General features: G+C 49.2%; 2 protein-coding genes across 3 annotated transcripts in view; one reads left to right on the top strand and one right to left on the bottom strand.

Moving 5' to 3' along the window:
* ZNF324B (zinc finger protein 324B) overlaps nucleotides 1–21,341 on the top strand; it is a 45,244-nt gene that overhangs the window by 6,878 nt on the left and 17,025 nt on the right. Inside the window, 1 exon segment of the mRNA XM_055236207.2 lies at nucleotides 14,771–14,937. Coding sequence (XP_055092182.2) covers nucleotides 14,776–14,937 — 162 coding nt within the window. The 5' untranslated portion in view covers nucleotides 14,771–14,775.
* On the bottom strand, nucleotides 7,792–15,756 carry ZNF132 (zinc finger protein 132). Of its 2 annotated transcripts, none has more exons than XM_063615277.1 (3): nucleotides 15,404–15,756; nucleotides 12,373–12,541; nucleotides 7,792–10,240 (listed from the first exon to the last, which is right to left on the bottom strand). In XM_063615277.1, exons 1-3 carry the CDS (start codon nucleotides 15,545–15,547, stop codon nucleotides 8,352–8,354), a joined length of 2,202 nt encoding a protein of 733 aa, XP_063471347.1. In that variant the 5' UTR covers nucleotides 15,548–15,756; the 3' UTR covers nucleotides 7,792–8,351. The 2 variants fall into 2 exon arrangements, with proteins under 2 accessions (XP_063471347.1, XP_055092181.1); XM_055236206.2 differs by having other exon boundaries at nucleotides 15,089–15,516.

The raw sequence follows: 21,341 nt of genomic DNA, 5'->3' as shown, positions 1-21,341 counted from the left end.
CAGCATTGCCAACGTGATGAAACCCTGTCTCTACTAAAAATACAAAAAAAAAAAGTCAGCCAGGCGTGGTGGTGTGCACCTGTAGTCCCAGCTACTCAGGAGGCTAAGGCAGGGGAATTGCTTGAACCCGGGAGGTGGAGCTTGCCGTGAGCCGAGATTGCACCACTGCACTCCAGCCTGGGCGACACGGCCAGACTCCAGCTCAAAAAAAAAAAAAAAAAGATGGGGCCTTGCTCTGTTGCCCAGGCTGGTCTTAAACTCCTGGGCTCAAGTGATCCTCCTGCCTTGGTCTACCAAAGTGCTGGGATTACAGGCTAGATTTTTCCTTCCTTCCTTCCTTCCTTCCTTCCTTCTCTCTCTTTTTTTTTTTTTTTTTTTTTGAAACAGAATTTTGCTCTTGTGGCCCAGGCTGGAGTGCAATGCTGTGATCTTGGCTCACTGCAACCTCTGCCTGCCGGGTTCAAGCAATTCTTCTACCTCAGCCTCCTGAGTAACTGGGATTACAGCTGCCACCACCACGCCTGGCTAATTTTTTGTATTTTTAGTAGAGACGCGGTTTCACCATGCTGGCCAGGCTGGTCTCGAACTCCCAACCTCAGGTGATCTGCCTGCCTGGGCCTCCCAAAGTGCTGGGATTACAGGCGTGAGCCACCGTGCCCAGCTCGAGATATTTCTTTATAGTAACACAAAAACGGCCTAACACAAAGGTCACATAGTAGGTAGGATTTAGTAAGAAAGACAGCTGGGATTTCAAGGCAGGTGAACTGGGTCTAATGTTTCCACTGCTTTACTCACCTCTCTCTACCTCTAGATTTCCACCCTCCCATGTTGAAATCTCTTGGTTATAAATTTTCACTTGTGCTTCTTTCTGGGATCACCTTCTTGAATCACAGTGGTGTCTATTTTCATACCCGTTGAGGGTATAGTGATTCCTTGAGGGTTACAAGGTCTGCAGATCGATGAGTTCTTGGCATTTTGGAGAGGCCAGAGACTGGTAGCTCTGAGTCATTAGTTGTCAGGTCATGCCTCCCCATCACACACCGAAGCTTGACTGACTTCTCTGAGTGCCAAAAGAAGGCTGGGGCTGGGGGTAGAGGATCTGGGTTTCACAAGAGGCAAGTCTGGAAATGTCAAAACTGGGGTCCAAGGTGAGAGGATGGCATGGTAGGACAACATTGTCTGCCATCCGGGTATAATGGCTGAAGCTCTGGTTAGTGGGTGTGGCCTAAGGGGAATGTAGTGATCCCACTGTAGGTGTAAAGGGCTTCATATTGATGGAGAGTTTTCTGTGTTGTCAGAAATTCTGGTGGACACTGTGAGACAGATTTCATGGATTTATAGATGAGACAGCTGAAGCTTGGGAGTCTGTGCCCCAGATCACACAATTTATTAGCAGTAGGAGTCCAAGTGGAGCCAAGCCAGAGAAGGTTACTGAGTGTTTTGGCACCCTTGGCCTTAATCTGCTACTCTTCAGATTTCACAGCCCCCATGTTCCGGATATTTCACTCAAAGCTTGGGAGTTGGAGATGAGAGAATCAACAGATGCTGACACTAGCATGGAGGAGAGGTATAGCTGATCTGGAGGTATGATTGGGAGAGGTTGAGAAGCCTTTCAAGGGTGTCCCTGATGTGGGAGGGCACAAGCAAAGGCCCAGGGGCAAGGAACTGCCCAGTAGATTCCAGAAGAGAACTACCATTGCCATACAGCAGAGTGTACAATAACAGGGTAGTCAGTACACCGCATCAAGGGGCTGAAGGCAACTACCTTTTGGTTTGAGCATAGTCTGAAAGCAGTGGAGCCACTGAATCCCACAAAAGCTGGTAACCTGGACAGCTCAAAGGTCAGAGCCATCAGGACTTTGCCTGGAATATTCTGGCATTATTGGCAAACATCTCTCTTCCCCTAACAGGTTGGCTGCTGTATACTGAGACCCAGTCGGAGATCAGAAGGCAGGTTCAGTAGAAACACATAGGACTCTGCTCACATATTGGGAACTTTTTTTTTGTCCTTTTTTTTTATTTTTTATTTTTATTTTTAGATGGAGTTTCACTCTTGTTGCCCAGGCTGGAGTGCAATGGCGCGATCTCAGCTCACTGCAACCTCTGCCTCCCAGGCTCAAGCAATTCTCCTGCCTCCTGAGTAGCTGGGATTACAGGCATGCGCCACCATGCCTGGCTTTTTTCTTTCTTTCTTTCTTTTTTTTTTTTTTTTTTAAGTAGAGACAGGATTTCTCCATGTTGGTCAGGCTGGTCTCAAACTCCCAACCTCAGGTGATCCGCCCGCATTGGCCTCCCAAAGTGCTGGGATTACATGCGTGAGCTACCGCGCCCAGCCTTTTTTTTCCTGTTTTAGAGACAAGGTCTCATTCTGTTGCCCAGGCTGGAGTGCAGTGGTGCAAACATAGCTCACTGCAGTCTTGAACTCCTGGGATCCAGTGATCCTCCTGCCTCAAGTAGCTGGGAACAGGCATGCCACGATCATGCCCAGCACCATCTTATGAGATCTAATCTTGGCCACTCACACAGAGGATTGAGCTCTGATGATGTGTCTACCCTAACTTTATTTGCTTAGAAGGCTGAGCCCCATATGGCTCAGCTAACCTTTAATTCTGATCCCACCTGCGTCTTCCATATTGGAGACATTACACTCAGGAAGGAAGCCCTGAGCATGGTAGGGATCCCCCAGACACCTCACTGTGCTGGGGAGTATTTGAGAAGCCCTGCTGTAAACTTTGCTGACGGCAAAACTGTTGTGGCTTCTGCTCACAATGTGGTTATCATTGTCCATCCCCTCAGGGGCTTCCAGGAGACGTGGCAGCTGCAGTGGCCTCTGATGCATCATACAGTATGGATGGACACCACAGGCCAAAGATTCTCATGTCAGAGGATTTCTGGTCTTTTCTCCCCTAGGCCTCAGGAGGACCCAGGGAAATATCTAAAGCCAACCTATAGTTTTGGTGAACTGAGTTTGCATTGAAATGTTTTTGGAAATGATTTTCAACGTTTATAAAATCACATGCCACATAAAAATCTGAATATTTGGCTCTTCCTGGAAAACCAGGAGATATGGGAAATCTGTACTGACGCCACCATATTGTCTCCCCACCCCTTAAGAGGGAAAGGCCTGCTTGGTGGCCACCAGAAGTGTAATTATGAAGGCCACGGCCACATGACTCTCAAGAAACCCTGGCTACTCACATAAGCCAATCCAGACCATGATTTCTGTCTTCTCTGTCTTGAGGTGCCTACCTGTGCAGTGATGGCCATGAGATGAACAGCCCAGGGAGTCCACAGGAAATCCACAAAACATTTATTTGAATTTCAGTTATGAGTGACACATAGGTCTGCATGTCCTGAGAAGTTCTATACACCCTTATCTCACTTGGCCACAGTCATTAGAAGTTTCTGATGTGCCTTTAGAACAGACATGTCCCCTCTTGTCTACCACAGTCTTCTCCACACCTAGGGTTTTTGTAACAATGATAGTTTCCACATAGCCCTGGCAGGTCTGAACCAGTTATACCTGCCTACTGAGTTCTATATTTCATGAGTCATGAGCCATGGGCAGTACTGGGAGAGATAGCTAGTAAAGTGGGACATACACTGGGAATAGAGGACCAAACTTTTGCTGTGAAGGTTCAAAGAAACTACCCCATTCTTCAGAGCTAGCTCTGGGCCCACAGGTGACCCTTGGTGTCCAGATCACAAGATTCAGTCCAAGCCTGTCAGTCTTTCACAGGAGGCCTTAGGGCAACAAGGCAAATTCAACCAAAACTGGACTGAGCCCTCTTCCTGCCCATGCGGCTGTTTGAGACACTCAGTGCCCCCCTACAAAAGCTGTTCTTTTTATATTAGGATGAATTGTTTCAAACCACCTCACCGCCTCTGATGCAAGTGGCTAAACATTAAGGCCTTTATTATCTCAGAGAGAGACAGGCAGATCCAGGACTGGGTGATTGAGACCAAACAAATCACTCCTAAGTGTCACATGTAGATGCAAACAATGTCCACGAAGAGAAACCTTTTTTTTTTTTTTTAATTTTAGATGGAGTCTTGCACTGTTGCCCAGGCTGGAGTGCAGTGGCGCGATCTTGGCTCACTGCACCCCCTGCCTCCTAGGTTCACACCATTCTCCTGCCTCAGCCTCCCAAGTAGCTGGGACTACAGGCGCCCACCACCACACCTGGCTAATTTTTTGTATTTTTAGTAGAGGTGGGGTTTCACCATGTTAGCCAGGATGGTCTCGATCTCCTGACCTCATGATCTGCCTGCCTCAGCTTCCCAAAGTGCTGGGATTATAGGTGTGAGCCACTGTGCCTGGCCAAGAAACCTTTTCTGGAAAGCTCCAGAAGACACCAGCTCAGATCTTAGCAAGAATTATCATACCAAAATCTAAAGCCATCAGTGGGAAAGAAAATGAGGGTACTCAAAGGCTCAGACTATATGTAATTCTCTCTGGAGAATGGAAAAGGGAGTATAGTCTGCTTTCCCTTAGCACGGTGAGGGAGGCTGATACACATCATGAGATCTTGCCAGGTGGCAGAGATGAGACAGTATGGCAGGCAGCTTTGGACGTGGCTTCCAATGATCTTTGCCCTCTGATATTCATGCTCTTGTGTAATCCTCTCCCCTTGACTGTGGGCTGGACCAAGTGACTTGCTTCTAACAAATAAAATATAGCAAAGATGATGGGATCTCACTTCTGTTATTAGGTTACAAATGACTGACTTGTTGGTATTCTCCATTGCATTATCAGCTTACAAGCTTTGATCGACAAGCTGCCATTTAGGAGAGGCCCATGTGGCAGAGAACTGGAGGAGGTCTCAGACCAACAGACAGGCCCTCAGTCCAGCAGCCCACAAAAAAATTGAATGCTGCCAATTACGTGAGTTTTTTTGGAAGCAGAGCCTTCCCCAGTCAAGCCTTCAGATGACCACACCCCCAGCTGACATCTTGATATTAGCCTTGTGAGAAACCCTGAAGAGGAGTCAGCTAGCTGCACCAAAGTTCCTGACCTACAGAGACTGTGAAATAGTGACTACTGTTTTAAGCCACTAGGTTTTGAGTAATTCGTTACACAGCAATAGGTAACTAATACAAATGGCTTCTGCAATAGCAGTAATACAGTGCCACCTAAGATTCTGGGAGCTGTGGCTTTCCCACATTTGTTGCCCATAACTCTCTTGTGAATTCTCTGGTGATTTTTCTTAAAAGGAGGTGTCTATAGCTGAAGGCTTCCCCATTTTCACTGCACTTGTAATGCCTTTTTCCCATAGGTACTTTATATTGCTTTCTCACATAGGAGAGGTGACTGAAGACCATCCCACATCCGTTACATGCAGGGGTTTTCTCTACTGTGAATTTTTTCATTATAGATAAGAATTGATTTCTTCTTGAGGGTCTTTCTTCATACCAAGTATTTAAAGATCTCTCTTCAGTGTGGGTTCTTAGGTGGTTGAAGAGGGCAAAAGTCTTCATGTCTTCCCATAGCCACTGCTCTTGAAGGGCTTCTCCCTATCATGGTCTGCCCGGTGTTATCTGATGTTAGAGCTGTGTGGCAGCATCTTCTCACTCAGCTCTTCTTCATGGCTTCCCTGTGCCATGAGTGCTCTGGTGATGGAGAAAGGAAGGCCTTTCCACATTCTCTTTTGAGCTTCTCATTATTCTGGTACTCCAGTGCCGGAAGGGGGTAGTTACCCTGGAAAGCCTTCACAAATGCCTGGCCCTCCAGTCCTCTCACTTATGAATTCTGCTGTGCATGAACTGAAAAGTGCTCTTACTGTGAGCCATGTCACATCTGAAAAGGTGGTCTTCACCATGAATGGTCTATTGTTGGTGAAGGTTTGATCCACTCCCCTGTGTGGGGTTTCTACCTGGAGTACACTGCCTAACGTTCAGCCAGGAGTACAGTCTTTGGCAGGGCAAGGGTGCCATGGTCAGGGTGAGGAACGACCAGTCATGGAGTACTAGTCCTGTCACATATCCCACTGCTGAGCCTGTTAGGTGACATTCACATAGGCAGGGAGAACAGAGAGGGATCTAGGACAGATGTGGAAGCAGCAGCGGCTGCTGAAATTGCTGTTCAGTAATATGAGCCCAGGCCACTCTTCTTTTTTAGAGATGGGGCCTTGCTATGTTGCCCAGGATGAACTCAACTTCCTGGGCTCAAGAGATCCTCTTGCCTCAGCCTCTCAAGCGACTAGGAGTATAGGTGTGCACCACTGCACCTGGCCAGGCCTCTCCTTTATGGGGACTCCTGTTCACATCCCAGCCAATGCTCTCATGAGTACTTCCTTGTATGAGGGAGGTCAAACAGCAACAGCTCACATGTGATGATGCTGAAATTACATGGTAAATAAGCTTTTAAAAATAGGTGCCGGCCAGGCGCAGCGGCTCATGCATGTAATCCCAGCACTTTGGGAGGCCAAGGTGGGCAGATCACGAGGTCAGGAGATCGAGACCATCCTGGCTAACAGTGAAAACCCGTCTCTACTAAAAATACAAAAAAATAGGCCGGGCGCAGTGGCTCACGCTTGTAATCCCAGCACTTTGGGAGGCCGAGGCGGGCGGATCACGAGGTCAGGAGATCGAGACCACGGTGAAACCCCGTCTCTACTAAAAATACAAAAAATTAGCCGGGCGTGGTGGCGGGCGCCTGTAGTCCCAGCTACTCGGAGAGGCTGAGGCAGGAGAATGGCGTGAACCCGGGAGGCGGAGCTTGCAGTGAGCCGAGATCGCGCCACTGCACTCCAGCCTGGGCGACTGAGCGAGACTCCGTCTCAAAAAAAAAAAAAAAAAAAAAAAAAAAAAAATTGGCCGGGTGTCGTGGCAGGCGCCTGTAGTCCCAGCTACTCGGGAGGCTGAGGCAGGAGAATGGCGTGAGCCATTCGGGAGGTGGAGCTTGCCGTGAGCCAAAATCGCGCCACTGCACTCCAGCCTGGGCGACAGAGCAAGACTCCGTATCAAAAAAAAAAAAAAAAAGGTGCCAAACACCATATTCTACAAAGTTCTGGATCTCTAGCTCCTTCTAAAATACCAGGTCTGTCAACTGTGTTCAATGCCCCCATCTGCCTGTGCCCACTCTGTTGGCCAGCAAGACTGTGAAGGCATGAATTGTGTGTTAGTGACCAGAAACCCTGGCCAGACTACAAAAACCACTTTCCTGGACGTCAGGCTATCGCTTCTCTCAGCTCCCAGCTCCTACCTGGGGAGTGATGGGTGCCAAGATACAGTTTGAGAGAGGTGAAGTGAAGGTACATGACATTGCATTTATCTGCTTTAACTGTGGCAAAAACTTTAACACGGCAAATACAAAGGTCTGCAGCTCTGGAGTTGTTCTGCACACCCTCACCCTGCACAGTCCCAGTTGATGGGGAACTATGGCTATTCCTTTGTCCATGATGGCATGTGCCCTAGTTCACCAGTCTCCCCAAATCCCTAGTTATTACCTCACATCCAGTGTTTCTCTATGCACATAAGAGTCCTCCCTGGACCCCTCTAGGTCTTTGCCTTAGTGACCCTGTGACTATTTTAGTGTTGTAGATGAATTTATTTTTCCTCTGGGTAAGCTCTGGGCCCTACGGTAACTGAAACAGGCCACTATGTTCAATCTAGAGCCTTTCAGTCTTTCCCACTCTTTCAAATAGCAATGCAAAGTAGGCTACAACAGGACAGAGCAACTACCCACTCTTCTACTGTGCCCTTAGGCAGATTTTGTGCCCCCAAAAGGCACTCCCCACTCTATCCATTCATTTTCTCAACCTACCCCAACAGAACCCCTAAGATTAAAGGTGACCTGATCAATAAGGTCTTTATTATCACCAGTTAGTGCAGGCAAGGTAGGTGATTCCAGTGGAGGGTGATTTGTGGCCTCAATGGACACATCTTAGGGGTTAAACACAGACTTGACCACATCCACAAGGAATGCGCATCTTCCTGAGCTCAAATTAGATTTCCCTCAAGGTCCCTCAACCAGCATCAGTTCAGTTCACTGCCTAACCCTCTCAGAGGCAATGGGAATTAAACCATTCCATTGAGCTGAGGACAGTCCTGAATCCCTACAGGACACGGGAAGGAAGGCTCAGGGTACTGTTTTCCCCATGCATGAGGACAGGACTGCTGCAAGTTTTTGGATCCAGGCAAGATGGAAAGTGACTATGGCTTCTGCCTTATGCTGCATGGGTGAGATGGCCCTGCAAAGGTTCCTGGGCTGTTCAGAAACAGAGTAGCTTCTGAAGGCTTTTCCACATTAGCAGTACATGTAGGTAATTTTTCTGGTATGGGGATTCTGCTGCATGAAGTTTGACTTGGCTGAAGATTTTCTCACAAAGGCCACTTCCATAAGGCTCCACTCAGGTATGAATCTTTTTATGCTGTGCAAGGTTACAAAGATGGCTGAAGAGTTTCCCACACTGGCTACACTCATAAGTCCTTTCTCTAGTGTGAACTTTCTGGTGCCGAACAAGCGTAGATCTTTCACTAAACGCTTTTCCACACTGGATGCACTCATAGGGCCTTTCTTGTGTGTGAACTCTCTGATGACGAACCAGGTGGGAGTTACTGCTAAAGGCTCTCCCACATTCACTGCATTCATAAGGCCTTTCTCCAGTGTGAACTCTCCAGTGACAAATAAGGCTAGATTTTCGGCTAAAGAATTTCCCACATTCACTGCATTTATAAGGCTTTTCTCCAGTATGAACTTTCTGATGCTTAATGAGAATGGAGTTTTGGCTAAAGAATTTCCCACATTCATTGCACTCATAAGGCCTTTCTTTTGTGTGAACTCTCCAGTGTTCAATGAGAGTGGAGCTGTGAGCGAAGGCTTTCCCACACTCACTACACTCATAAGGCTTTTCTCCAGTGTGAATTCTCCAGTGCTGAATCAGGCTGGAGCTGCGGCTGAAGGATTTCCTACATTCGCTGCACTCATAAGGCCTTTGCCCAGTATGTACTTTCTGGTGCTGGATGAGGGTGGAGCTATTACCGAAGGCTTTACCACAATCACTGCATTCAAAAGGCCGTTCTCCAGTGTGAACTTTCTGATGTCGAAGGAGATGGGAGCTTTGGCTGAAGTCTCTTCCACATTCACTGCACTCAAAAGGCCGTTCGCCGGTGTGAACTTTCTGGTGCTGAGCAAGGTTGGAGTTATTGTTAAAAGCTCTTCCACACTCATTGCATTCATACGGTCTTTCTCCAGTGTGAACTCTCCAGTGCTGAATGAGAGCAGAGCTTCGGCTGAAGGATTTACCACATTGACCGCACTCATAAGGTCTTACCTGTGTATGAACTTTCTGATGCCGAAGGAAATTGGAGCTTTGGCTGAAGGCTCTTCCACATTTCAGGCACTCAAAAGGCCTTTCTCCAGTGTGAACTTTCTCATGCCGAATGAGGTGTGATCTGTTACTGAAGGCTTTCCCACATTCACTGCACTCATAAGGTCTTTCTCCTGAGTGAATTCTCTGATGATGAACAAATGTGAGTTTGTGGTTGAAGGTTTTCTCACATGCAATGCACTCATAATATTTTACTTCAGTGTGAAATTTCTGGTGCTCTCTCAGCTTAGATGAGTGACTAAAGGCCTTCCCACACTCCTTACACACATGGGGTATTTCTCCAGTGTGAAATTTTTGATTACCAAGGATTGATTTCTCCTCTAAGAAATTTCCACCTGTTGGGCATGTAAATGGTATCTCTTCAGAGTGAGTTCTCAGATGGTTGAGGAGAGTCGAGCTCTTCAGGAAGGCTTTTCCACAGTTGCTGGACTCAAAGAGTTTCTGTGTGGTACAGACTTCTGGAAGCTGCCCAAGATTGGAATATGGCTTCTGCCCGCTGTCAACAGCTTGAAGCTGGAGGAGGTCACAGCTGCCCAGGATGACGTTCCCACCTTCCCTGCAAGTGAAGGGGTTCTCTGACAGGTGGACTTTAGAGCGCTTCATAAGTGCGTCCCTGTCCTTGGACCATCTAAAGGGCTTCCCTCCACTATGCTCCTTCTGGTGCTGGTGAAGGTTTGCATTCAACCAAAAGTCTCTCCCACATGCTCCACATGTGTAGGGTTTCTCCTCCGAGTGTGTTCCCTGATGCTCAGCCAGGTGCAAAATGTCTTTCAAGAATGGCCCACACATGTCACAGGAGTTAGCTTTCTTGGTGGAAGGATCTGCATTAGGGATCCTGACCTGTAACACTTCTACAGAAACATTCTGCTCAGGATGGGCCTCCTCACCCTCTACTCCATGCCAACAACCTGAAAGTAGAGAAATGCCAGTTAACTAAGTATTCCACTTGGTGGGAATGGATGACTTCCTTAGAAATGTTACCCAGGAATTCACACCCAAGAAGAGGTCCCAGGGATTGCTGACAGGCCAACAGGGCCATCATCAGGGTGAAGAAGGGCCCATTACTATTGGCAGGATAGGGACCAGCCAAGCAACAGAATAAGGGAGACCTCACCAGGGGCAAGGACACAGAAATGGGTCAAAGGACTTAAATAGACATTTATCTAAAAGAAGATATATACACAAATGGCCAATAAGCATATGAAAAGAAGTTCAGCATCCTTAATCATGAGGAGTATGCAAACCAAAACCACAATGAGATACCACTTCACACCCACTAGCACAGCTATAATAAAAAAAAAATAAACAACAACAAATGAAGATGAAGTAGAAAAACTGGAGCACTTATACACTGCAGACAGGGATGTAAAATGGTGCAGCCAATTTGGAAAACAGTTTGGCAAGTCTGCTCCTACAAAGCTACACAAGAGAACTAAAAACATCCACACAAAAATGTGTACAAGACTGTTCATAGCATAATTTTTTTTAAAAATTGAGATGGGGTCTTGCTATGTTGCCCAGGTTGGTCTCAAACTCCTGGACTCAAGTGATCCTCCTGCCTCAGCCTCCTGAGTAGCCGGATTATAGGCACCTCGCCCAGCTTCTATAGCAGCATTTTTTTCTAACACCTAAAAAATGGAAACAAGGCCGGGCACGGTGGCTCAAGCCTGTAATCCCAGCACTTTGGAAGGCCGAGGCGGGTGGATCATGAGGTCAGGAGATCGAGACCATCCTGGCTAACACGGTGAAACCCCGTCTCTACTAAAAAAAATACAAAAAAATTAGCCGGGCGTGTTGGCGGGCACCTGTGGTCCCAGCTACTCGGGAGGCTGAGGCAGGAGAATGGCGTGAACCCAGGAGGTGGAGGTTGCGGTGAGCCAAGATCGCGCCACCGCACTCCAGCCTGGGGGACAGAGAAAGACTCCGTCTCAAAAAAAAAAAAAAAAAAAATGGAAACAAGCCAAATGCTCATCAACTGATAAATGGATGAACAAACTGTAGTCTTTCTATACACTGGAATATTTGGCTATAAAAAAGAATGAAATACTGATACATGCTACAACATTGATGAACTTCCAAAACATGCTAAGAGAAAGCCAGTCACAGAAAAACACATAGTTTTCTATAAAATGTCTAGGAAACGTAAATCTATATAGTCAAAAAGTAGATTAGTGGTTGCCTAGGACTGGGGGGTGGGAAGGGATAAGGGAAGATGGGGAGTGACAGCTAATGGGACTGCTAATGGGACCTACAGTTTCTCTTTAGGTGATGAAAACATGCTAAAATTACATTATAGCAATGATTATACCATGTGAAACATATAGAAATCACTAAACTGTGTACTTTAAAAGGTGAATTGTATGGTTTATCTTAATAAAGGTGTTTTAAAAAAATATCTCACTGGGGGCTGGGCGTGGTGGCTCACGCCTGTAATCCCAGCACTTTGGGAGGCTGAGGCGGGTGGATCACGAGGTCAGGAGATTGAGACGATCCTGGCTAACACGGTGAAACCCCGTCTCTACTGAAAATACAAAAAAATTAGCCGGGTGTGGTGGCGGGCACTTGTACTCCCAGCTACTTGAGAGGCTGAGGCAGGAGAATGGCGTGAACCCGGGAGGCAGAGCTTGCAGTGAGCCGAGATCGCGCCACTGCACTTCAGCCTGGGGAACAGAGCGAGACTCCATCTCAAAAAAAAAAAAACCTCATTGGGGAAAGAGACAGAATCTGGGCATGGCCTCATACTGGGTAACCCAACCAGGGATTGGTGAAGCTCAGTGGGATCTGTTAGGCAGACTGAAGATGTCCGATCCCCAACCTTTGCCTCCACAAGGCTCCTGGGCAACAGCTATTAGGAAAGCTCACGAGGCTGCTCAGAGAGACGGGAAGTACACACAGCAGAATCTCAGCACCCCAGCACCTACAACAGGAAACCTGAGAAGGAAGCAGTACCCATGATCTGGCTTTTGGATGAACAGAGCTGTCTATGGGGAAAAGACACAGGGCATAAGGTGGTCATCACCATGCTGAGACAGGGCATTACCAAGTGAGGTCACGAGCTCAAGGTTTTCCAGCATCACAGTGTGGTACAGGTGCCTCTGGGCTGCATCAAGGAGCTCCCACTCCTCCTGGGAGAAATATACAGCCACATCTTCAAAGGTTACCAGGCTCTTCAATGTGTGGACAGCTGAGCCACAGGGCCAACAAGTATGCTGACAAAGAAACAAACAATTGGTCAAATGCAAATATGCAGGACCTTGCTGTGTGACTCAGAATCCTGATACATCTACCACTAACATCTCTTTTTCTTATGACCCTCTCAGTCCATCCACTAGTCACCCATCCACAGCTTATCTTCTTCCTCAGGGCCCCCACCTAACATGCCCTGGAATTAATGGTGCCCCTCTCTCCTAATAGTCCCACTGGTCACTGTATCCAGGCCAACCCAACCTAGAGGAACAGCAGGCACATGGGCAGATGGATGCTGCCTCCTCCCTCCTGCTGGCCAATTTTCCTTGTGTCTTCTGGCTCATACCTCCCAAACATAAGAAAAGTTGGGCTTCCCTTTCTCTCTTAATCCTCTTGTACCAGGGCCATGGGCCCAGTGGTTCACATTCCCTCACCTTTACATGTCACTCCTTAGACCATACAGTTCTTATATTTCCACCCCCTCCCTGTTCACACTGTAGGCATTCTTCCTAGCATCTCACCATTCACATGGCATACCTGACAGATGCAACCAGGATCCAATCCTGGTCCAAGCCAGCTACAGAGCTCCAAAAACCCCACTGCCAGAGGCAGTCATAGCCCCTCAAGTCAATGCCTCCCCTGCCTGCCCTGTTCCTTCAACCATCAGCTGCCCAGAACCATAAGCAGATCTCAAATATCTCTTCCCTCTTGTATCTTTGCCTTTGTATGTGTTGTCTCCTCCCCAGTCATAGCTGTCCTTGCTCTTCCTAACACTCAAATCCAAGACCCACTGGCCCCCACCTTGGCTTGGGGACTCAGCTTAGGCTGACCCTTTCTGATCTTGCCACTCCACCAGCCTGACAAAAACCCCAGGACCCTACTTAAGAAGAGATAACATGCCCTGACCACAAGAAGGATGGCCGCAACAATGTAGTGAGCCATAGAGAGGTAAATCAACCTAAACCAAAGCCCAACTCTCATCCTACTTCTGCCGCTATGCTTCACTGCTGTCCTAGACCTACTCTCTGCTCAGGAGGCTCAGCCACTATCTTGAACCCAACCCACAACTGCATGCAGTGTCCACACACAAGCATTCATCCCTTGGATGTTTCCAGCCTAAACCCCACATAATTTCATAATCACATGTTTAGTGGTCTACTTGGTCTACTTAGCACCTCAATTTGGTAGTGTCTGGGACATCTCAAATACAACATGGCCAAAATCCAACTCTTTTATCTTCCCCCTGAAGTCTACTCCTCACACCAACTTCCACATCTGAAAGATCTAAGGTCATTTTTTTTTTTTTTTTTTGAGAAGGGATCTCGCTCTGTCACCCAGGCTGGAGTGCAGCGGCACGATCTTGGCTCACTGCGAGCTCCACCTCCCGGGTTCACGCCATTCTCCTGCCTCAGCCTCCCGAGTAGCTGGGACTACAGGTACCCGCCACCCCGCCTAATTTTTTGTATTTTTAGTGGAGACGGGGTTTCACCGTGTTAGCCAGGATGGTCTCAATCTCCTGACCTAGTGATCCACCCACCTTGGCCTCCCAAAGTGCTGGGATTACAGGCGTGAGCCACCGTGCCCGGCAATTTTTTTTTTTTAAGACAGAGTCTCGCTCTGTTACTCAGGCTGGAGCGCAGTAGCACGATCTCAGCTCAATGCAACCTCCATCTCCCAGATTCCAACGATTCTTCTGCCTCAGTCTCCCAAGTTGCTGGGATTACAGGTGCACACTACCATGCCCTGGCTAATGTTTTTGTATTTTTAGTAGAGATGGGGTTTCGCCACGTTGACCAGGCTGGTCTTGAACTCCTGACCTCAAGTGATCCGGCCTCCTCGGCCTCCCAAAGTGCTGGGATTACAGGTGTCAGCCACCGAGCTCAGCCTAAGGTCAATCTTAACATTTCACTTTCTTTCACTGTCCCACATCAGGTAATCCATGGCCCAATTTGGGCAGATTCAGAAGCCAACCATCTGTCCTACCTCCACGGGCACCCCTCTGTCCAGCTACCCAAAGCACACATCTGGACCACGTCTGTCAGCTCCTCACTGGCCTTCCTGCTCCACCATCACCACCCCTCCAGTCTGCTGCCCACTAGGCATCCATAAGGAGTCCGTTAAGACTGGAGTCAGAGCACCTACTTCCTCTGCTCCAAACCTTCCATGGCTCCCACCACCATCAGAATAGAGGCCCAGCTCCTCAGGGTGCCATTCCAGGCCTAACTCTGGTTTCCCTGCTCTGTTTCCACCAGACTAAATGGAGACCTGCAGTCCCCGGAATGCTTCCATTTCATCACCACTAAGCAAGGTACACATGCTGGTCACTGTGCCTGGGACAGCCTTCCAGATCTCATTCCATAGGATTCCAGAAATGGGAATCCCTCGATATAACCCCTGGCCTGGATTCAGGATGGTAAGGGTAAGTGACTCCTAGGGCAGGGCCCAAGACCCACGTGTGAGAACAGGACGCGATCAAGAGTCCCAGGACACCAACATCCCCTCTATTTGGGCTTCAGGATCCAGAGGGCCGGAATCCCAGCGGGTGAGGGCCTGGGGCACACTCCACTCACCTGCGCCGGGCCCATCAGCGACGCTGGCAACCCCATTGGAACCTGTGGGCTGGGCAGGGCCATAACAGGAGGCGCCAGGGCTAGCCCTGCCGCTGGGCCGAACCCTCACACTTCCGCTGGGTGACGGTCGCACTCAGGACCTGTCTTCCCGAATACAAAATGCGCGCAAGGCCTCCGGGCACCGCAGGGACGAACGCTGGGTATGGGGACCCTGGAGACGCGTGACGCTGGCTCCACTTTCGGGAACACCTTGGCTCATAAAAGCAGAGTAATTAGCCGGGGACTATGGTGCGTGTCAAGGCGCGGTGACGGTACCTGCACCCACTCCCGCGCCCTAGTCTGGCTCCAGAGGCCTCTTGTAACCCAACCCACTAGCCGCAAAATGAGGACCGCAATGGCTGCGCCGGAAGTCCCGCCTCGCAATGACAGCTCGGACTTGCCACTGGTCCGAGCTTTCATTGGCTCAAAGATCCCCGCCGTCTATGACGCTATTTCCCTATGTCCTGTCCCTCACGCTACCGCTAGGTCGTTGCCAAGGTGATTGAGTAACGGCGTTTATCGCGTCGCCGCTCATGCAACGCAAACTACATTATCCAGAAGGACCCTCGCGGTGCCTCAGTGCTGGCCATTGGCAGCCCGGGAGACGGGCACTTCCGGGCGGAGTGTAAGACGCTGGCCAATCACAGCCTGGAAGCGGGACTTCTGTCGTCGTCCTCGGACCATCACGTTGGCATTTCTCGATTTTGTCTGCTTCTGAACGGACCGCGTTGTCAGGCGAGGGACCGAATCTTGGAGGCTCCCTGGGCCCATGGAAACAGGAGGGAGGAAGGCACGAGAGTCGGGGAAGTTCCGCCTTCGTGACATATAAGCGCCCCCACCGCGGCGAATATCGCCCCCGAGCCCCAGTGTTCGCCGCCCCCCCCCGCCTTAGATAAAGCCCGCCCAATGGGACCCTCAGGTCGCACCGCGCGGAGGTGTCCGCGGCTACCGGGAGTCGTCGCCCTTGGCATTGTGTCGGCTTTACGGAGCGCGAGGCCGATGCCAACAAAAGCTACGCGTTGGGAGGTCTTGACCCAGCGTGCGCCCGGCTGTAGGCATGGAACGTGCGCCAAAGGTCTCCTGGCACCCATTCGGCTGGACTCAGCACCATTGTCCTAAGTCTCCGATTGAGAAGTATCTGCCCCAGGTCCTCTGCGGGCCCCACTGAACAGTGTGGAGCGTTCACAGGTTGGGGGGTCACTATTTCAGAATCCAGTTTGTTGAGACGTGGAGGGTACAGGAGGAGGGATCTGCATATGTGAAGACCTGGAGTTGACACTGACCTGAGCGTTCAGGAAGGCTCTCGTGCCCCCTTGGCAGCGGGTGGAGAGCGTAAGAGGAGTCCTGCCTCTCCTGGCACACTGAGGGCGCCTGGGAGTCATGAAAGGTGTTGAACAGAAAAGGGATGGACATGACCTGAGTTAGAATTTGGAAAGTATTTCAGTGGCTGCTGAACGAACACACTACCAGAGAAGGTGGTTGTAGCCGGGCTGGAAGCAGGGAGACTATGGGGGAGGTTATTGCAGTATTGTTCCAGACAGTTATGATAGTGGCCTGTCCAGAACCGAAGCAAGAAGGATGGGAGAAGTGATCAGATTCCCAATGGATCTTCAAGATAGAGCTAATGGAATTTATTGCTACCTTTGATAAGTGGAATAAGCATGAGTAGGGGTAAAGGACCATCCCAAGTAGTCAGGAAGAATTAGGATGCCTCCTGTGGAGAATAGAGGTTGGCGGTTGGCAGGAGGAGGATGTTTCATGGAAGATTAGCGATGGATTTTGTAGGTATAGAGTCTGAATTGTCTGGAGACCTGTGAATGGACGTGTCAAATGGGCCTCTGGATATATAGAATTCTGGTGTGGCTTCAGGACGTCCAGACTGCATTATGTTGGTGCCCTGGACCAGTGAAGGGCCTGAGGATAGGATTTGGGAAGGAGGGTTTTAGGTTGGAGTTACAGATGGGCCCACAAGGCGAAGTGTTGAAACTAAGGACCAGTGGCTAGGGCTCATGCCCAGTGCTTAGATCACATCTGTCTGCCCATTGGCTTGGTGTTGCAGGGCTTAGTGACCTTTGAGGACAGGGTCAGTACATCTTCCAAAAATGTGGGGCTCCTTAGTGAGGTCCAAGGGGGCTTCTACAGTGACATGATCCTACAGAGCTTTGTACTCCTGTGCTCAGCAGGTAAGGCTACTGCGTCTCCTCTTTCCCCTACACATGAAATCTAGGTTTTCCTCTGCCTTTCCATTGTTCCCTGTGGGAGGTGCTGCTGGCCCTGGCACTGGCCAGTGTCCTGCTGTGTCCGGAATTGTTTCCTTCCAGTGGGTTCTTGGTCTCGCTGACTTCAAGAATGAAGCCGTGGACCCTCGTGGTGAGTGTTACAGTTCTTAAAGATGGTGTGTCTGGAATTTGTTCCTTCAGATGTTCAGATGTGTCTGGAGTTTTTCCTTCTGGTGGGTTCATGGTCTTGCTGACTTCAGGAGTGAAGCTGCAGACCTTCGCAGTGAGCGTTACAGCTCTTAACGGTGGCATATCTGGAGTTGTTCATTCCTCCTGGTGGGTTCGTGGTCTCACTGACTTCAGGAGTGAAGCTGCAGACCTTTGTAGTGAGTGTTACAGCTCTTAAAGGTGGCATGTCCAGTGTTGTTTGTTCCTCCAGTGGGTTTGTGGTCTCGCTGGCTTCAGGAGTGAAGCTACAGACTTTCGTGGTGAGTGTTACAGCTCATAAAAGTAGTGTGGACCCAAAGAGTGAGCAGCAGCAAGATTTATTGTGAAGAGCAAAAGAATAAAGCTTCTACAGCATGGAAGGGGACACGCAGGTTGCCGCTGCTGGCTTGGGTGGCCAGCTTTTATTCTATTTGGCCCTACCCACATCCTGCTGATTGGTCCATTTTACAGAGCACTGATTGGTCCATTTTTACAGAGTGCTGATTGGTGAGTTTACAAACCTTTAGCTAGACACAGAGTGCTGATTGGTGCATTTACAATCCTTTAGCTAGACAGAAAAGTTCTCCAAGTCCCCAGCCGATTAGCTAGACACAGAGTGCTGATTGGTGCATTTACAAACCTTTAGTGAGACACAGAGCGCTGATTGGTACATTTTTACAGAGTGCTGATTGGTGCGTTTACAAACCTTTAGCTAGACACAGAGTGCTGATTGGTGCGTTTACAAACCTTTAGTGAGACACAGAGCGCTGATTGGTGCGTTTACAAACCTTTAGCTAGACACAGAGCGCTGATTGTTGCGTTTACAGTCCTTTAGCTAGACAGAAAAGTTCCCCAAGTCCCCACTGGACCCAGAAGCCCAGCTGGCTTCACCTCTCACTGCTACTTATCCCTGGCTGCTGCACAAACAACCCCCACACCTTCTGCCCTGGGATCTTGACAACCTTGTGAAGCTGCAGTGATGGTCCCTGCACCCACTCCCGTGCCCTTGTCCGGCTATAGAGGCCTGCTGTAGCCCAACCCACCAGCCACAAAATGAGGACCACTATGGCGGTGCCGGAAGTTTCGCCCCTCAATGCCTGCCTGGAATCGGAAGTCTCGAAACCTGTGTAGCATATCACATGCAGCTGGGTCATTTCCTGGCCAGGCTACCCTGTCAGGATCTGTGACTTTTCTGTCCCTTCTGCCACATCCCCTCACTCTAGTAGAAGTTTTCTGCCAGCTGTCCCTTGTGAGTCCCAGTGGGCACTGACATGGCCATTGATTGTGGGGTCACTGAGCATTGACTTTGTGAGGTTCATTTCTTCCCAGCTATATACCTGCACAGGTGATCTTCACCTACGGTGGTTTGTCATGGGGTGGATCACCTTGACATGGGCTACCTTCTCACAAACCACTTGATGAGAGCTCTAGAGGATCACTGTTGCCACCCCTGCCATGTGATCACCTGATTAGAACAAATGAAGAGGCCTGGCTGGTGGACAGGGTGGCTTGAATTAGGCCATGGATAGAGAGGCCCCATGGTGCACCAGTTCTGTTGAGTGGAAGACAGCTGTGGGAGAGCTGTTGACAGTGCTCTGGTGGCTCACGTGGTACCTGAGTTGTGCCGTCTGTTGTCCTGGCACCAGGATGTATAGCCGTGCCTTTTAAAAAAATTTTTCCTGGCCTCCTTCTGACACTCAATTCTACTTTCCCCTGACTCTTGTTCCCTGGATGGCTTCCTCTCTGTCTTCCAAGACTCATTCTTTCCCCTTCTCCCCTCCTCCCCTCCAATGGTCAGGTCTTCTACCATTGGCCTCCCTTTAATGTGTCTTGAACTGATAATGTATCTTTAAATAGTTGTTATCTGCATATGGTGGCCCATACCTATAGTCCCACCTACTTGGGATGCTGAGGCAGGAGGAGCGCTTGAGCCCAGGAGTTTGAGTCCAGCTTGGGCAACATAATGAGATCCTATCTCTAAAATAAATAAATACATAAATACCTAAATAGTTTTTGAAAACCTCTTCTTCCATGAGACTGGCTTGTTCCATTTGAGGAGTATGGGCATAGGTGTCAATGGTTCAAGACCTGGACTTCGCTCACGGCATGGTACTGGCCTGTCACCAGACACTAGGGCCCTGCAGCTCCACATTTTGCCAAACCTACAGAGAACTGACACTGAAGAGATATCTGATAAATACACAACATATGGAAAGGTGTTTGAGGAGAAGCAAACCTTTTCTCCTACCAAAAAACTTCACAGTGGAAAAAATTGCAAGTGTATTATGAGCATGGGAAGGCCTTTACTTTTGTCTTCATCCAGAAAGCAGGAGTACATGCACATCTTCAAAGGGCCTTACAAGTGTAGTAACATGGGGAATCCTCCAGCCAGAACTCTACCTCCTTTGAGCACCAAAATGTTCACCCCAGAGAAAGTCCCCATAAGCGCAAGGAGTGTGGCCCAGCCGTGAGCAAAATTTTGCAAAACTCTCTTCTGTACCAAAATGGTCATACCCTATGAAGGACTCCTAAGTTCAGGGAATGTGGGGCACTGCCAGCTGTCCTGGTGGCTTCCCTGGTACCTGACTTGAGGTTCATACATGTTATATTCGGAGTTCTGCTTTCATTAGCATAAACAAATTAACACCGGAGAATGGTTGTACAAATGCAATAACTACATGAAAGCTTTCAGTGAAATATGAAACCTCTTCCTTCAGAATTCTCATCAGAGACAGGCCCAGTGCACGCAGCTAATGTTGGAAAGCCTCTTCTCAATTTTAATCCTATTTAGCACCAGTGATTTACAGCATTGTGAGTGTAGCATGTAGGAGAGCAAAAAATTGCAGCTCCTGCCTTGATGTGCACAAAGTGATTCACACTGCAAAAACCCTCTATGAGTGCAGCCAGCATGGGAGAGCCTCAGCCACAGCTCCTGCCTTACTTGGCACCAGAAACTTCACCCTGGAGAAAAGCCTTTTGATTATAGTAAACATAGGAAAGTCTTCAGCTCCTTTATTTAGTATAAAAGAATTCGGCCGGGCGCGGTGGCTCATGCTTGTAATCCCAGCACTTTGGGAGGCCGAGGCGGGCGAATCACGAGGTCAGGAGATCGAGACCACGGTGAAACCCCGTCTCTACTAAAAAATACAAAAAATTAGCCGGGCGTGGTGGCGGGCGCCTGTAGTCCCAGCTACTCGGAGAGGCTGAGGCAGGAGAATGGCGTGAACCCAGGAGACAGAGCTTGCAGTGAGCCGAGATTGAGCCACTGCACTCCAGCCTGGGTGACAGAGCGAGACTCCGTCTCAAAAAAAAAAAAAAAAAAAAAAAAGAATTCACACTGGCCGGGTGTGGTGGCTCATGCCTGTGATCCCAGCACTTTGGGAGGCTGAGGCAGGGGGATCACCCGAGGTCAGGAGTTCGAGACCAGCCTGGCTAACATGGCAAAACCCCCTCTTTACAAAACATACAAAAATCAGCTGGGCATGGTGATGCACATCTGTAATCCCAGCTACACCAGAAGCTGAGGCAGGAGAATTGCTTGAGCTCAGGAGGCGGAGGTTTCAGTGAGCTGAGTTAGAGCCACTGCACCCCAGCCTGGGTGACAGAGCAAGACCCTGTCTCCCTCATCAAAAACAAACAAAAAACACAGCTGGGCACGGTGGCTTACGCCTGTAATCCCAGCACTTTGGGAGGCCAAGGCAGGTGGATCATTTGAGGTCAGGAGTTTGAGACCAGCCTGGCCAACATGATGAAACCCTGTCTCTACTAAAAACAAAAATTAGCCGGGC

The sequence above is a fragment of the Symphalangus syndactylus genome, chromosome 13 (assembly GCF_028878055.3).
Source record: "Symphalangus syndactylus isolate Jambi chromosome 13, NHGRI_mSymSyn1-v2.1_pri, whole genome shotgun sequence".
NCBI classification, from domain to species: Eukaryota; Metazoa; Chordata; class Mammalia; order Primates; family Hylobatidae; genus Symphalangus; species Symphalangus syndactylus.
This window is presented reverse-complemented; position numbering and strand designations above follow the sequence as displayed.

Bases quoted from the DNA above. Each gene is read 5' to 3' on its own strand.
- ZNF132 (XM_063615277.1), bottom strand. From the start codon at position 15,547: ATGAAAGCTCGGACCAGTGGCAAGTCCGAGCTGTCATTGCGAGGCGGG. The intron at 12,542-15,403 runs GTACCGTCACCG...TTTCTTTGTCAG, and splicing joins GGGCGCGGGAGTGGGTGCAG to CATACTTGTTGGCCCTGTGG. The intron at 10,241-12,372 runs GTAATGCCCTGT...CTCTACTTTCAG, and splicing joins TGAGCTCGTGACCTCACTTG to GTTGTTGGCATGGAGTAGAG.